The sequence below is a fragment of the Rana temporaria genome, chromosome 3 (assembly GCF_905171775.1).
Source record: "Rana temporaria chromosome 3, aRanTem1.1, whole genome shotgun sequence".
NCBI classification, from domain to species: domain Eukaryota; kingdom Metazoa; phylum Chordata; class Amphibia; order Anura; family Ranidae; genus Rana; species Rana temporaria.
This window is the reverse complement of record NC_053491.1, coordinates 480086270-480104057: the sequence shown is the minus strand read 5'-3', so window position 1 is coordinate 480104057 and position 17788 is coordinate 480086270. Positions and strand designations below refer to the sequence as shown.

The 17788-nt window shown below is 47.7% G+C and overlaps 1 protein-coding gene across 1 annotated transcript in view; it reads left to right on the top strand.

Moving 5' to 3' along the window:
- Positions 1 to 664: 664 nt before the first annotated feature.
- PCOLCE (procollagen C-endopeptidase enhancer) overlaps positions 665 to 17788 on the top strand; it is a 46438-nt gene continuing 29314 nt past the window's right edge. Inside the window, exon 1 of the mRNA XM_040346979.1 lies at positions 665 to 964. Within this exon, the coding sequence (XP_040202913.1) occupies positions 876 to 964 (89 nt within the window). The 5' untranslated portion in view covers positions 665 to 875. The remainder of the gene's footprint in view (positions 965 to 17788) is intronic.

Sequence of the window (17788 nt, the reverse complement as noted above, 5' to 3'; positions counted from 1 at the left end):
GACCGACACTGTGGCCCTTAGCCTGGACACAAAGACCCCATACTTGACCACCACCCTTAGGACCGGGCTCTGTGGCCCTTGACCTGGACCCTGGACACAAAGACCCCATACTGACCACCTCCTATAGGACCAGGCACTGTGGCCCTTAGCCTGGACACAGAGACCCCATACTTGACCACCTCTCTTAGGACCGGCACTGTGGCCCTTAGCCTGAACACAGAGACCCCATACTGACCACCTCCCCTAGGACCGGGCATTGTGTCCCTTAGCCTGGACACGGAGACCACATACTTGGCCACCACCCTTAAGACCGGCCATTGTGTCCCTTAGCCTGGACACAAAGACCACAGTTTTGACCACCTCCCCTAGGACCAGGCACTGTGGCCCTTAGCCTGGACACAGAGACCCCATACTGATCACCTCCCTTACGATCGGCACTGTGGCCCTTAGCCTGGACACAAAGACCCCATACTGACCACCTCCCTTAGGACCGGCATTGTGGGCTTTAGCCTGGACACAGAGACCCTATACTTGACCACCTCCCCTTAGGACCGGGCATTGTGGCCCTTAGCCTGGAGACGGAGACCACATACTGACCACCTCCTATAGGACCAGGCACTGTGGTCCCTAGCCGGGACGAAGAGACTAAATACTGCCCCCCCCCTCTTAGTTAGCAGTCACTGTGACCCCTAGCCTAGGGACAGGGACTAAATACTGACCACCTCCCCCAATCCTAGACTTTAGACCCTTGCCCTGTGCACAGGGACTGGACTCCAGCCCAACTTGTTCCCCCCACACAGACTTTGCTCTCCTCCTCCCCACCTCCCCCTCCTCCCTGTACACTTCCCGCACTCTAATCCCTCTCACACAGCAAGATGCTCCTCTCTCTTCTCCTCGCTCTCTCTCTCTGTCTGGGGGTCTCCTGGGGCCAACAGCCGAGTCCGCCAACCCCCAGTATTACCAGGTAAGGACAGCACCTTGATTTTTTACTATTAATGCTTCGTATAGCGCCATCGTATGCCACGGCGCTGTAAAGGTGCACAAAAAGGACCCAGCTGTAATACTTAGTGTGCATTGCTTTTTACTATTAATGCTTCATATGGCGCTGTCATATACCGTGGCGCTGTCATATACCGTGGCGCTGTCATATACCGTGGCGCTGTCATATACCGTGGCGCTGTCATATACCATGGCGCTGCAAAGAGCATGATAAAGTGCCAGCCTGTTATACTCAGTGTGCAATGCTTTTCATTACTAAGGCTCCATATGGCGCCATCATATACCGTGGCGTTGCAAAATGCTTGATAAAGTGCCAGCCGGTATTACTCTGTATGCAATGCTTTCATTCTTAATGCTTTGTGTAGCGCCATCCTATACCATGGCGCTGTAAAAGCCATGATAAAGTGCCAACAGGTTATACTCAGTGTGCAATGTTTTTCATAACTAAGGCTTCACATGGCGCTGTCATATACCATGGCGCTGTCATATACCATGGCGCTGTCATATACCGTGGCGCTGTCATATACCGTGGCGCTGTCATATACCGTGGCGCTGTAAAATGCATGATAAAGTGCCAGCTGGTATTACTCGGTGTGCAATGCTTTTCATTACTAAGGCTTCTTATGGCGCCGTCATATACTGTGGTGCTGCAAAGAGCATGATAATGTGCCAGCCTGTTATACTCAGTGTGCAATACTTCTCATTACTAAGGCTCCATATAGCGCCCTCATATACCATGGCACTTAAAAATGCATGATAAAATGCCAGCTGGTATTACTCTGTATACAGTGGCCCAGATTCAGGTAGAATCGCGCAATATTTGCGTGGGCAAAGAGCAAAAAATTTTCTCTGCGCCCACGCAAATATTGCGCTTTGCCCGCGATTCACGGAGCAATTGCTCCGTAAATTGCGTGGGCGATATGCTAAACATAATAATGAGAGCACCACTGTAAAAAACAGAAAGTTCAATGTGGTCAAACAGCGCTAAAAAATTGGTAATAACTGTCCAATTTCAATAAAATCAAATGCAGGCATTCATCTGAAACGAATTAAGAAGATCAAGGTAGTGAAGATAGTTGATAGAATATCCTACACCTCTTCCCAGGATAAGTCACCACTTGTGGGGCACACTCCCCTTCGGGGTACTCACTCACCAAAAGGCATAATATAGTATACACTGAAAGGTATCTTTACTCTCTGGATCCTCCGTTTCTCAAGTAGGTATCAGGCAAAGGGTAAGGCTCCACATAGAAACAAAGAAGGGTGCCAAACAATAGTGTAATCCCGTTTTTTTATTCCATAAAAAGAAACATTCCCTTTTAAAACACCAGATCCCCGCTCTGAATGCACGTACCGCAAAATAGATGGTAACAAACGTGTATCCTCGGTAAGTGAAGGTGTCCTCTGATCGGCATCCAATTCCCCAGGTAAACTCTACAAACAAACTTGCTGACCAAAGTTTGCAGGAAACCGTCGCGTAGAGAGAGCACACTTTGGAACGCACGCTTGGAGCGCACGCGTCACTTCCGGGTCGCCGTTCAGAATCCTGCCCTGACCAGTTTCGCTGTCCAATCAGCTTCTACAGAGGGCGGCTGATTGGACAGCGAAACTGGTCAGGGCAGGATTCTGAACGGCGACCAGGAAGTGACGCGTGCGCTCCAAGCGTGCGTTCCAAAGTGTGCTCTCTCTACGCGACGGTTTCCTGCAAACTTTGGTCAGCAAGTTTGTTTGTAGAGTTTACCTGGGGAATTGGATGCCGATCAGAGGACACCTTCACTTACCGAGGATACACGTTTGTTACCATCTATTTTGCGGTACGTGCATTCAGAGCGGGGATCTGGTGTTTTAAAAGGGAATGTTTCTTTTTATGGAATAAAAAAACGGGATTACACTATTGTTTGGCACCCTTCTTTGTTTCTATGTGGAGCCTTACCCTTTGCCTGATACCTACTTGAGAAACGGAGGATCCAGAGAGTAAAGATACCTTTCAGTGTATACTATATTATGCCTTTTGGTGAGTGAGTACCCCGAAGGGGAGTGTGCCCCACAAGTGGTGTCTTATCCTGGGAAGAGGTGTAGGATATTCTATCAACTATCTTCACTACCTTGATCTTCTTAATTCGTTTCAGATGAATGCCTGCATTTGATTTTATTGAAATTGGACAGTTATTACCAATTTTTTAGCGCTGTTTGACCACATTGAACTTTCTGTTTTTTACAGTGGTGCTCTCATTATTATGTTTTGATGCATACGTCTTTTTGATAATATGTTTTAAATAGCTGCTTTTCACACACTTTTACCTATTTATATGATATTTCGGTAAATACTAATATATCCACATTTACTACTTGGAGGTTTGTGAGTCAGACCATTAACCTCTAGGTGATTGACTGAATTGTCAACATATCATTTGTGGCTTCGTACCCTGGCGCTGAGGTGTGTCACTAGGCCTGGTGTGACACTGTATTGATATGCTAAACAGCCGGGCGTAAGGCTGCCTAATGTAAATGATCCTGCCGGGGGCGGGAATCATTTAAATTAGGCGCGCTCCCGCGCCGAGCGAACAGCGCATGCTCCGTCGGGAAACTTTCCCGACGTGCATTGCGGCAAATGACGTCGCAAGGACGTCATTTGCTTCTAAGTGAACGTGAATGGCGTCCAGCGCCATTCACGGTTCACTTACGTAAACGACGTAAAATTTGAACGTCGCGAGCGGGAAGCGCAGCTATACTTTAGCATTGGTTGCGCCTGCTATTAGCAGGAGCATCCTTATGCTAAAGTCGCCGTACGGAAACTCCGTACCTTGCGTGCGCAGGGCCCGCGCAACTTTTGTGAATCGGTGGTAGTATGCAATTTGCATACTATACGCCGATCACAAAGGCCGCGCCCCCTAGCGGCCAACGCAAGAATGCAGCCTGGGATGTGAAGGCATAAGGAGGCTTATGTTTGTCATATCCTAGGCTGCATTCGGTGTAACGAGGTTCCTGAATCAGGAGCACTCGTTACACCGGAGCAAGTAAGCCCTTGCGCCGCGCAACCTATGGTTGCGCGGGCGCAAGTGCTTCTTGAATCTGGGCCAATGCTTTTCACTATTAATGTTATATATAGCGCCATCATATACCGTGGCGTTGCAAAATGCTTGATAAAGTGCCAGCCGGTATTACTCTGTATGCAATGCTTTCATTTCTTAATGCTTCGTGTAGCGCCATCCTGTACCATGGCGCTGTAAAATCCATGATAAAGTGCCAGCAGGTTATACTCAGTGTGCAATGCTTTTCATTACTAAGGCTTCACATGGCGCTGTCATATACCACGGCACTGTTAAAGTGCACAGCACGGTGCCAGAAGGTGTTACAATGCTATATTTAATGCTATATATGGCACCATCATATAACGTGGCACTGTAAAATGCATGATAAAGTGCCAGCTGGTATTACTTAGCGTGCAATGCTATTCATTACTAAGGGGCAGATCCACAGAGATCTGCACCCGCGCAGCGTTTCAGAGATACGCTACGCCGCCGTACCTTACCTTGCTTTAATTCGAATCCTTAAAGATTTTGCGCCGTAAGTTACGGCGGCGTAGTGTATCTCTGGCGGCGTAAGGGCGCGGAATTCAAATCGGCGATTAGGGGGCGTGTTTCATTTAAATGAAACCCGTCCCCGCGCCGAATGAACTGCGCATGCTCCGTCCCTAAATTTACCGCCGTGCATTGCGCTAAATGACGCCGCTAGGACGTCATTTTTTTTAACATAGACGTGAATTACGTCCATCCCGATTCACGGACGACTTACGCAAAAAAAAAAAAAAAACAATTAAACGCGGGAACGACGGCCATACTTAACATGGCAAGTCTAACTATACGCCGCAAAACAGCAGCTTTAACTATACGCCGGAAAAAGCCGACTAGAGACGACGTAAAAGAATGCGACGGCCGCGCGTACGTTCGTGGATCGTCGGAAATAGCTAATTTGCATACTCGACGTGGAAAACGACGCAAACTCCACCCAGCGGACGCCGAAGTATTGCATCTAAGATTCGAAGGCGTACGAAGCCGTACGCCTGTCGGATCTAACCCAGATGCCGTCGTATCTTGTTTTGAGGATTCAAACTAAAGATACGACGCGGGAAATTTGAAAGTACAAGTACTCTCTCTGTGGAGGCACCCTCATATACCGTGGCGCTGCAAAATGCATGATAAAGTGCCCGCAAGTTATACTCTGTGTGCAAAGCTTTTCACTATTAAGGCTTCATATGGCGCCGTCATATACCGTGGCGCTGTAAAAAGCATGATAAAGTGCCAGCCGGTATTTTTCTGTATGCAATGCTTTTCATTACTAAGGCTTCATATAGCGCCATCATATACCACGGCGCTGTTAACTCGCACAGCACGGTGCCAGAAGGTGTTACAATGCATGCAATGCTTTTCATTGTCAAGGCTTTTTATAGCGCCATCCTATACCGTGGCTCTCTAAAATGCACGACAAACTGCCAGCAGGTATTCCTCTGTTTCCAATGCTTTTCATTCTTAATGCTTTGTGTGGCGCCGTCCTATACCGCGGCGCTGTAAAATCCATAATAAAGTGGCAGCAGGTATTACTCTGTGTGCAATGCTTTTCATTTCTAATGCTTCATGTAGCGCCATTACATACCGTAGCGCTGTTAAGTTGCACAATAAGGCGCCAGCATACGTTACTATGCATGCAACGCTTTTATTATTAAGGCTTTGGATAGCGCCATCGTGTGGCATGGCGCTGTTAAAGTGCATGATAAGATGTCAGCAGGTATTGCAATGCTTTTCATTATAAATTCTGTATAGCGCCATCAAATGCCGTGGCGTTGTTTAAGGAATTACCTGCTGGCGCCTTATCGTACATTTTCACGGCTCCGCGCTGTTGAAGTCCCCTCCCTCCGATCCGTGTCTCAATATTACTGAGATCGCTGGCATCATCCCTTTCACAAACCCTAGATGAATTATTGGATGGTCAGCTATGGCTGGGAATCCCTGAATGTGCACTTTCTGACGCAGGGGTCGTAAGCAGACCCCGCCCACTAGCTGGTGAAGAAAATACCGCCGACGGGTATCGGCGATCACGTGGCTGCGACTAAACATGAAAAAAATCCCAAATATGCAGGGAGATAGTTTTATATGTATACTGGCATCTACTTTAATGCTTTAAATAGCACCACCATATGCCGCGGCGCTGTAAAAAATTGGCCGTTCATTGTGTGTACGCAACTTTTTTTTTTTTTTTTTTACTGGGGTGTCATAAAAAAAGGCCGACTGATCTTCATCATATTGTCCAATCAGATTGTAACTGACTGTGGGCGGCCAGCATCACCAATAAATAATAAAGACCGCGCGCTGCTGCTCTCTTGCCCCTTGTGTGGGGTGACTGGTCTTGTCTCCTCCCCCTTCTGTAGCTTTCTACAGGCAGCCTGTAGTGGGTGGGGTCTGATGGGTCCCCTCCCACCACAACTCTGTTCTCTGAACAGGCAATGCACAGGCTCTTGTCTCCTCCCCCTCCTATAACTTTCTGCAGGCAGCCTGTAGTGGGTGGGGCCTGCTAGGTCCACTCCCACAGCCCTGCAAAGGTTCTTGTCTTTGCCTCCTCCTATAACTTTTTGCAGGCCACCAGTATTGGGTGGGACTTTCTGGATCCCCTCCCACAGCTCTGCCCTGCACAGGATCTTATCTCCGCCCCCTCCTATAACTTTCTGCAGGCAGACTGTAGTGGGTTGGACCTTGCTGAATCCCCTTCCACAGCTCTGATCTGCACAGGCTCATGTCTCCGGCCCCTTTCTATAACCTTCTGCAAGCAGCCTGTAGTGGGTGGGACTTTCTGGGTCCCCTCCCACGGCTCTTCTGCACAGGTTCTTGTCTCTGCCCCCTCCTATAAATTTCTGCAGGCAGACTGCAGTAGGTGGGGGCTTGCTGAATCCCCTTCCACAGCTCTGATCTGCGCAGGCTCTTGTGTCCACCCCTTTCTATAACTTTCTGCAGGCAGCCTGTAGTGGGTGGAACCTGCTGGGCCCCTCCCACAGCTCTTCCCTGCACAGGTTCTTGTCTCCACCCGATCCTATAACTTTCTGCAGTTAGCCTGTAGTGGGTGGAGCCTTCTAGGTTCCCTCCCACAGCTCTGCTCTGCGCAGGCTCTTGTCTCCGCCCCCTCCTATAACTTTCTGCAGTTAGTCAGTAGTGGGTGGGTCCTGCTAGGGCCAGTCCCACAGCCCTGCCCTGCACAGAGTCTTGTCCCTGCCCCTCCTATAACTTTTTTCCTGTCAACCTGTAGTAGGTGGGGCCTTCTAGGTTCCCTCCCACAGCTCTGCTCTCCGCACCGTCTATGTACAGCACAGTGATGATGTCATTCCGACTTTTAAACCTAATATCTGAGCCTAAAAAAGGCAGTTGAGGCTTTCAGTAAAGGCTCATTTACATTATGCATTCTGTGCACATTACCACAGGTTGTGCTGCAAACAGAAATTCATACTGATTCATAATGTGTTATGGCCACTAAATGGCACTGACTATCATATACAAATAAGTGTGTTCCTCAGCACCATCTAGTGGCCATAATGTGGTATTTTCCCCCAGTTACACATTCGATCTGCAGAGAATAGAACCTGAGAACATTTGAGTTGTCCCATTATATTGAATTGATTTACATACTGTTTAAATGAACAAACAGCTATGCTATTTTTTTTATTGTTATTTTTTATAAAAACACTACTTGGTGAGCTATGGCAGCATTATATCTAATGAAACCCAATAAGGGTAGCACAGTAGCTAAGTGGTTAGCCCTTCCGCCTAGCAGCACTAGGGTCGCTGGTTTGAATCCCAACCATAGCACTACCTGCCTGGAGTTTGCATGTTCTACCTGTGCCTATGGGGGTTTCCCCACACACTCTATAGACGTTCTAGTAGGTAAATTGGCCCTAATATGTGTAAGTATGAATGTGAGTTAGGGACCTTAGATTGTAAGCTCCTTGGGGGCGGGGACTGATGCGAATGTACAATGTATGTTAAGTGCTGCATACATTGACAGCGCTATATAAGTAACACTTTAGCGGTGCACTGCAACTTTTTTTTGTTGCAGTATACGCACTCTGGCCCAGATTCTCGTAGAATCGCGCAAAACTGCGGCGGCGTAACACATGACATTTACGTTACGCCGCCGCAAGTTTTACAGGCAAGTGCTTTATTCTCGAAAGAACTTGCCTGTAAAGTTGCGGCGACGTAGCATAAATCCCCCGGCACAAGCCCGCGTAATTCAAATGAGCCGGGTAGGGGCGTAGAGCATTTAAATTAGGCGCGTTCCCGCGCCGAGCGTACTGCGCATGCGCCGTCCCTAAAATTTCCCGACGTGCATTGCGCTAAATGACGTCGCAAGGACGTCATTGGTTTCGACGTGAACGTAAATGGCGTCCAGCCCCATTCACGGACGAGTTACGCAAACAACGTAAACATTTTCAAATTGCGACGCGGGAACGACGGCCATACTTAACATTGGATATGGCACCTAGGGGGCATGTTTATCTTTACGCCGCGTATCTCTTGCGGAAACGGCGTATCATTACTGTATAATCTCCATAGGTCAGTCTGTACTACAGTATAATCCCCCCCCAGGTCAGTCTGTCCCCCAGTATAATCCTCCCACGTCAGTCTGCCCCCCAGTATAATCCCCCAGGTCAGTCTGTCCCCCAGTATAATCCTGCCATGTCAGTCTGTCCCCAGTATAATCTCCATAGGTCAGTCTGTCCCCCAGTATAATCCCCCAGGTCAGTCTGTCCCCCAGTATAATCCTGCCATGTCAGTCTGTCCCCAGTATAATCTCCATAGGTCAGTCTGTCCCCCAGTATAATCCCCCAGGTCAGTCTGTCCCCCAGTATAATCCTGCCATGTCAGTCTGTCCCCAGTATAATCTCCATAGGTCAGTCTCTCCTCCAGTATAATCCCCCCCAGGTCAGTCTGTACTCCAGTATAATCCCCCCCAGGTCAGTCTGTACTCCAGTATAATCCCTTCCTAGTCAGTTTGTCCCCAGTACATCCCCCCCAGATTAGTCTGGCCCCCAGTATAATCCTCCCACGTCAGTCTCTCCTCCAGTATAATTCCACCCCAGGTGAGTCTGTCCCCAGTATAAACTCCATAGGTTAGTCTGTACTACAGTATAATCCCCTCAGGTCAGTCTGTCCCCCAGTATAATCCCCACCCCAGGTCAGCCTGTCCCCTAGTATAATCCCTCCCATGTCAGTCTGTCCCCAGTATAATCCCCTCGGGTCAGTCTGTACTACAGTATAATCCCCTCGGGTCAGTCTGTCCACAAGAATAATCCCCCCCCAGGTCATTCTGTACTCCAGTATAATCCCTTCCTAGTTAGTTTTTCCCCAGTACATCCCCCCCCCCCAGGCTAGTCTGCCTCCAGTATAATCCACCCACGTCAGTCTGCCACCCAGTATAATACTCCCACATCAGTCTCTCCTCCAGTATAATCCCCCAGGTCAGTCTGTCCCCCAGTATAATCCCCCAGGTCAGTCTGTCCCCCAGTATAATCCCCCCCCCCCCCGGGTCAGTCTGTCCCCCAGTGTAACCCCCCCAGGTCAGTCTGTACTCCAGTATAATCCCTGTCTGGTCAGTTTTTCCCCAGTACATCCCCCCAGGTCAGTCTGTTCCCCATTTTAATCCCCCCATGTCAGTCTGTCCCAAGTATAATCTCCATAGGTCAGTCTGTCCCCCAGTATAACCCCCCCCCCCCCAGGTCAGTCTGTCTCTGGTATAATCCCCTAGGTCAGTATGTCCCTGGTATAATCCCCTAGGTCAGTCTGTCCCCCAGTATAGTCCCCCCCCCAGGTCAGTCTGTCCTCCAGTACCACAGTATAATCTGTACTACAGTATAATCCCTTCCTAGTCAGTTTTTCCCCAGTACATCCCGCCCAGGTTAGTCTGACCCCCAGTATAATCCTCCCAAATCAGTCTCTCCTCCAGTATAATCCCCCCAGGTTAGTCTGTCCCCAGTATAATCTCCATAGGTCAGTCTGTCCTCCAGTATAATCCCCTCAGGTCAGTCTGCACTACAGTATAATCCCCTTGGGTCAGTCTGTCCACAAGAATAACCCCCCCCCCCCAGGTCATTCTGTACTCCAGTATAATCCCTCTCTGGTCAGTTTGTCCCCAGTACATCCACCCAGGTCAGTCTGTCCCCAGTATAATCTCCCCAGGTCAGTCTGTCCCCCAGTATAATCCTGCCATGTCAGTCTGTCCCCAGTATAATCTCCATAGGTCAGTCTGTCCCCCAGTATAATCCCCCCCAGGTCAGTCTGTACTCCAGTTTAATCCCTTCCTAGTCAGTTTGTCCCCAGTACATTCCCCCCAGGTTAGTCTGGCCCCCTGTATAATCCTCCCATGTCAGTCTCTCCTCCAGTATAATCCCCCCAGGTCAGTCTGTCCCCAGTATAATCTCCATAGGTCAGTCTGTACTACAGAATAATCCTCCCCAGGTCAGTCTGCCCCCCAGTATAATCCTCCCACGTCAGTCTGCCCCCCAGTATAATCCTCCCCAGGTCAGTCTGTCCCCAGTATAAACTCCATAGGTTAGTCTGTACTACAGTATAATCCCCCCCCCAGGTCAGTCTGTCCCCCAGTATAATCCCCACCCCAGGTCAGCCTGTCCCCTAGTATAATCCCTCCCATGTCAGTCTGTCCCCAGTATAATCTCCTCAGGTCAGTCTGTACTACAGTATAATCCCCTCGGGTCAGTCTGTCCACAAGAATAATCCCCCCCCCCCAGGTCATTCTGTCCACAAGAATAATCCCCCCCCCCAGGTCATTCTGTACTCCAGTATAATCCCTTCCTAGTTAGTTTTTCCCCAGTACATCCCCCCCCCCCACGTCAGTCTCTCCTCCAGTATAATCCCCCAGGTCAGTCTGTCCCCCAGTATAACCCCCCCCCCCCCCCGGGTCAGTCTGTCCCCAGTATAATCCCCTCGGGTCAGTCTGTACTACAGTATAATCCCCTCGGGTCAGTCTGTCCACAAGAATAATCGCCCCCCAGGTCATTCTGTACTCCAGTTTAATCCCTTCCTAGTTAGTTTTTCCCCAGTACATCCCCCCCCCCACGTCAGTCTCTCCTCCAGTATAATCCCCCAGGTCAGTCTGTCCCCCAGTATAATCCCCCCCCCCCCCCCCCCGGGTCAGTCTGTCCCCAGTATAATCTCCATAGATCAGTCTGTCCCCCAGTATAATCCCCCCCAGGTCATTCTGTACTCCAGTTTAATCCCTTCCTAGTTAGTTTTTCCCCAGTACATCCCCCCCCCCCCCACGTCAGTCTCTCCTCCAGTATAATCCCCCAGGTCAGTCTGTCCCCCAGTATAATCCCCCCCCCCCCCCCGGGTCAGTCTGTCCCCAGTATAATCTCCATAGATCAGTCTGTCCCCCAGTATAATCCCCCGGGTCAGTCTGTCCCCCAGTATAATCCCCCGGGTCAGTCTGTACTCGAGTATAATCCCCCCATGTCAGTCTGTACCCCAGTTAAAGCGTCCCCCCTACCAATATAATTAAAAGCACTGGAAACTGACAGTACAGGAGAGGGGGTCAGGAGGACTGGTGCCGCGGGGGCTGCCACCAATTTGTCCGGGTTTCAGGTGGGCTGAAACCTGGACACAGGGTTTAAAACCCGGACTGTCCGAGTGAATCCCGGACAGGTGGCATCCCTGGTTGGGGCCCATTGACACATCTATTGTGTGTTTTATGTACCCTTTAAAGGGACCTGCCATGACATCTGCGGGTGGTTTACCACCCAGTCCAACACACACGCCAGCCCCAGTGCGGCACAGCACCTAGATCTGGTGCTAAGCTGGGCCCGGGTCAAGCACATCTCTGCTCTTTAAAGTTTCTATGGGGGGCCAATCCCTCTACTCCATGAAAATGGCACCCATCATAGGAATTGAACCCAGATCCCCGGAACTGTAAGGGTATCAGCCAGCGTCCTGTGCGTGCAAGGAAGTTTTTCTTTATTGCATAATCCTTCCCCTTGTCTGCGGAGGATTTTCCATGAGTTGTAACTGATGACTTCCAAGTGGTCTGGCTTGTGCAGCGCGCTGAGGTTTCAGGGGCGCAGAGAGTATGCAGATCATCACAGATGTAGCAGTGCTGAGTATACTGATATGGGATGGGGGAGGGGGATATAGAGCACAACAACAGTCATTATCTGTTAACTGCCAAGCTGCACATTCACATACATATAATATAATACATATGTCCCCTCAAAATAACTCAACACACAGCCATTAATGTCTAAACCGCTGGCAACAAAAGTGAGGACACCCCTAAGTGAAAATGTCCAAATTGGGCCCAAAGTGTCAATATTTTGTGTGGCCGCCATTTTTTTTTAACCCTCTTGGGTATGGAGTTCACCAGAGCTTCCCAGGTTGCCACTGGAGTCTTCTTCCACTCCTCCATGATGACATCACGGAGCTGATGGATGTAAGAGATCTTGCACTCCTCCACCTTCCGTTTGAGGATGTCCCACAGATGCTCAATAGGGTTTAGGTCTGGAGACATGGTTGGCCAGTCCATCACCTTTCCCCTCAGCTTCTTTACCAAGGCAGTAGTGGTCTTGGAGGTGTGTTTGGGGTCGTTATCATGTTGGAATACCGCCCTGCGGCCCAGTCTCTGAAGGGAGGGGATCATGTTCTGCTTCAGTATGTCACAGTACATGATGGCATTCATGGTTCCCTCAATGATCTGTAGCTCCCCAGTGCCGGTGATCTGCCGAGCTGGTTCCGGCTAACGTGAAAGTTCCTGCGCAGGCGCAATCTGATCTGCCGATATGGTTCCGGCTAACGAGAAAGTTCCTTTAAGGACTGCGCCGGCGCAAACTTGCCGACGGAAATCTCCGAACCTCGGCCGGCATCCAGGGCGACGTGGATTTCGAGGAAAGTGGCCAGTCGGCCTCACGTCCTCGCTCCGTTTGCTCAGCCTCCTGGCTCTTTTTTTAACATCCTCCAATCCACAGAGATGTTAAAGAATGAGCCTGGCTGCCGGCCGAGGTTCGGAGATTTCCGTCGGCAAGTTTGCGCCTGCGCAGTCCTTGAAGGAACTTTCACGTTAGGGGAACCTTAAGGACAAGTCACCGGCAGCACTCATGCAGCCCCAGACATGACACTCCCACCACCATGCTTGATTGTAGACAAGACACACTTCTCTTTGTCCTCCTCACCTGGTTGCCGCCACACACGCCTGACACCATCTGACACCAAATACCTTTATCTTGGTCTCATCAGACCACAGGACATGGTTCCAGTAATCCATGTCCTTAGTCTGCTTGTCTTCAGCAAACTGTTTGCGGGCTTTCTTGTGCATCATCTTTAGAAGAGCCATGCAGAACCAATTTGATGCAGTGTGTGGCGTATGGTCTGAGCACTGACAGGCTGACCCCTCCCCCACCCCTTCAACCTCTGCAGCAATGCTGGCAGCACTCATACGTCTATTTCCCAAAGACAACCTCTGGGTATGACGCTGAGCACGTGACCTCAACTTCTTTGGTGGACCATGGCGAGGCCTGTTCTGAGGGGAACCCGTCCTGTTATACCGCTGTATGGTCTTGGCCACCTCAGTTTCAGGGTCCTGGCAATCTTCTTATAGCCTAGGCCATCTTTATGTAGAGCAACAATTCTTTTTTTCAGCTCCTCAGAGAGTTCTTTGCCATGAGGTGCCATGTTGAACTTCCAGTGACCAGTATGAAAGAGTGAGAGCGATAACACCAAATTTAACACACCTTCTCCCCATTCATACCTGAGACCTTGTAACACTAACGAGTCACATGACACCGGGGAGGGGAAAATGGCTAATTGGGCCCAATTTGGACATTTTCACTCACTTTTGTTGCCAGTGTATAGATAGATAGATATAGAGAGAGATATAGATATATACAGAGATATCAATATATAGATATATATATAGAGAGAGAGAGATATAGATATATAGAGAGATATAGATATATAGAGAGATATAGATATATAGAGAGATATAAAGATATAGATAAATAGAGAGCTATAGATATATATATATATATATATATATATATATATATATATATATATAGAGAGAGAGAGAGAGAGAGAGAGAGAGAGAGAGAGAGAGAGAGAGAAAGATATAGATATATAGAGAGATATAGATATATAGAGATATAGATATATAGAGAGATAGAGATATATAGAGAGATAGATATATAGAGAGATAGAGATATATAGACATATAGATATAGAGAGCTATAGATATATAGAGAGATATAGATATATAGAGATAGATATAGAGAGATATAGATATAAAGAGATATAAAGATATATATAGAGATATAGAGAGATATAGATATATTGATATATAAAGAGATATAAAGATATAGAGAGAGATATAGAGATATATAGATATAGAGAGAGATATAGATATATAGATATAGAGAGAGATATAGATATATAGATATAGAGAGAGATATAGATATATAGATATATAAAGAGATATAAAGATATAGATAAATAGATATAGATAAATAGAGAGATATAGATATAGAGAGAGAGATATATATATACAGAGCTTTTTTTCTCAGAAAATAGGTGCAGGAACTCAACCACGACCCGTTCAGATTCCACAAACAGTAGAAGGGTCTTAAAGGGGCATTGAATACCAGGATTGCATTACATACAGAGTGCAGAGTCCAGGGGGTTACACACAGAGTGCAGAGCTGTCATTTGTAAACACAGAACCGGGCTTCTGTGTTTACAAGTGATTGTGGTGAGCATGCACCAAAGGGTCTGAGCCAGAGGTGGTGGAACTGAGTTCCCCCTGAAAAAAAAAAAAGCCCTGGATATAGATATATAGAGAGATATAGATATAGCTAGAGAGAGAGAGAGAGGGGTAGATAGATAGATAGATAGATAGATAGATAGATAGATAGATAGATAGATAGATAGATAGATAGATAGATAGATAGATAGATAGATAGATAGAGAGAGAGAGAGAGAGAGAGATAGAGAGAGAGATAGATAGATAGATAGATAGATAGATAGGTAGATAGATAGATAGATAGATAGATAGATAGATAGATAGATAGATAGATAGATAGATAGATAGATAGATAGATAGATAGATAGATAGATAGATAGAAAGAGAGATAGAAAGAGAGAGATAGAGATAGATAGAGAGAGATAGAGGGATAGATAGAAAGAGAGATAGATAGAGAGAGAAATAGAGGGATAGATAGAAAGAGAGATAGAGAGAGAGAGAAATAGAGGGATAGATAGAAAGAGAGAGATAGATAGATAGATAGATAGATAGATAGATAGATAGATAGATAGATAGAGAGATAGAGGGATAGAGAGATAGAGAGAGAGAGGTAGAGAGAGAGAGAGAGAGAGAGAGAGAGAGAGAGAGAGAAATAGAGAGAGAGAGAAATAGAGAGAGAGAGAGAGAGAGAGAGAGAAATAGAGAGAGAGTGATAGAGAGAGAGAGGGAGATGTAGAGAGAGAGAGAAATAGAGAGAGAGAGAGAGAAATAGAGAGAGAGAGAGTGATAGAGAGAGAGAGGGAGAGAGAGAGAGAGAGAGAGAGAGAGGTAGAGAGAGAGAGGGGTAGAGAGAGAGAGAGAGAGATAGAGAGGTAGAGAGAGAGATAGAGAGAGAGGTAGAGATAGAGATATATATAGAGAGAGAGAGAGAGGTAGAGAGAGAGAGAGAGAGAGAGATAGAGAGAGAGAGGTAGAGAGATAGAGAGAGAGATAGAGATATAGAGAGAGATAGAGAGAGAGATAGAGATATAGAGAGAGAGAGATAGAGAGAGAGAGAGGTAGAGATAGAGAGAGAGGTAGAGAGAGAGAGGTGGAGAGAGATAGAGAGAGATAGAGAGAGAGAGAGATAGAGAGAGAGAGAGAGAGATAGAGATATAGAGAGAGAGATATAGAGAGAGATAGAGAGAGAGAGAGAGAGAGAGAGAGAGAGAGAGAGAGAGAGAGAGATACTGTAGAGATAGATAGATAGATAGATAGATAGAGAGAGAGAGAGAGAGAGAGAGAGAGATAGAGAGACAGATAGAGAGAGATAGATAGAGAGAGAGAGAGATAGAGATAGATAGATAGAGAGAGAGAGAGATAGAGAGAGAGTGATAGAGAGAGAGATAGAGAGAGAGAGAGAGATAGAGAGAGAGAGATAGAGAGAGAGAGAGAGAGAGATAGAGAGATAGAGAGAGAGAGAGAGAGAGAGAGAGAGAGATAGAGAGAGAGAGATAGAGAGAGAGAGATAGAGAGAGAGAGAGAGAGAGAGAGAGAGAGAGAGAGAGAGAGAGAGAGATGGAGAGAGAGAGAGATAGAGAGATGGAGAGAGAGAGAGATAGAGATAGATAGATTGAGAGAGAGAGAGAGATAGAGAGAGAGAGATAGAGAGAGAGAGATATACAGTATGTTAAGCACTTGTGTACTGTAAGGAACAACCTCCAGACCATTCAGTATCTCAGTGCGGTTTCTCTCCGGATGTAGTTAGAGTAACACCAGCTTTCCCTCCATACACCTAATGAAAGGTCTTAGAAGGGACAGGGTTGGGGGGGTGGGCAGTGAATGCGCTCGGTGTTCTGGTATAAAGACCCTCTGTGTGTGTCCACACTTATCCCTCTGTATACAAACCTCTCCCTGTATACAGTGCAGGAGAGCAAACACAGCGATGCATGGCTGTGTGTTTATGTAGGAACCCTCATAAACTCTCATTCACAACCTGCGGACGTCACGCCGCGCCGTGCTCCAACCCCGGGCAGAGATATCACCCCACCGAGTCTCCAAAATCACAGACACCTCCACGTTTCCTCCGATGGATCTCCTTGGCACTGCCATGTAGGATGCTCAATTCACAAATCTAAAACACAGAGGGGTGTATTTATAACAAGTGCGCCTTTGCATAATCCGTTCCAGGAGAATGCTTGTAATCCAAAGCACTCACATATCAAAGCGAGTTTCCCCATTGAAGTCAGTGGAAACAAAGATAATTTGTTCCGCATTGACTTCTATGGCATGCAATACCACATGTGGCCAGAGGTGGGGGGGGGGGACCGGCGGTGCAGCTGCTCACTTTTAATATATGGACACTTCCCTGTCCAGGGCGCCGGCGGAGTCCTCACCGGAAGCCGATCTGTCCCTCGGCTCCTGGGTGGAGGCGCCGCCATCTTCGGTAGGGGAATCAGGAAGTGAAGCCTTGCGGCTTGACTTCCTGGTTCCCTACTGCGCATGCGCGAGTCGCGCTGCGCGATCTCACTGGTCCCTGCTGTCTTTTGTGTGTCTCCCAGAAGACGGAGGAAGGGCCGGACATGGCATAGTTTGCTGCGATCTATGCCTGGAAGTGGGAGAAAATACCTGGATTAGACATGCTTTTGCCCCCCCGAAATGCCAAAATGTGACACCAGAGGGGGGGAGGAATCCGAAAAGCAGAAGTTCAATTTTTGGGTGCGCTTTAATAATTAAATCACAATATGGCCACTAGATGGTGCTGTGCATCACAGGGAATAAGTATGCTCCTCAGCGCCATCTAGTGGCCATAATGGGGTAATTTCCTCTTTCACGCTTTTTTTTTTTTTTTTTTAATGAATACCCTAACCTTCAATGATAAGGAAAGGGATGGTCGGACATTAGGGATGACATCCAAAATAGCATTCCTTTATTAAATAGCTGTAAAACAAACTACGCGTTTTGGACATTAGTCCCTAGTCAAGATTAACATCCGAAACGCGTGGAGCCGCTCGGAGACACTCAAAAACGC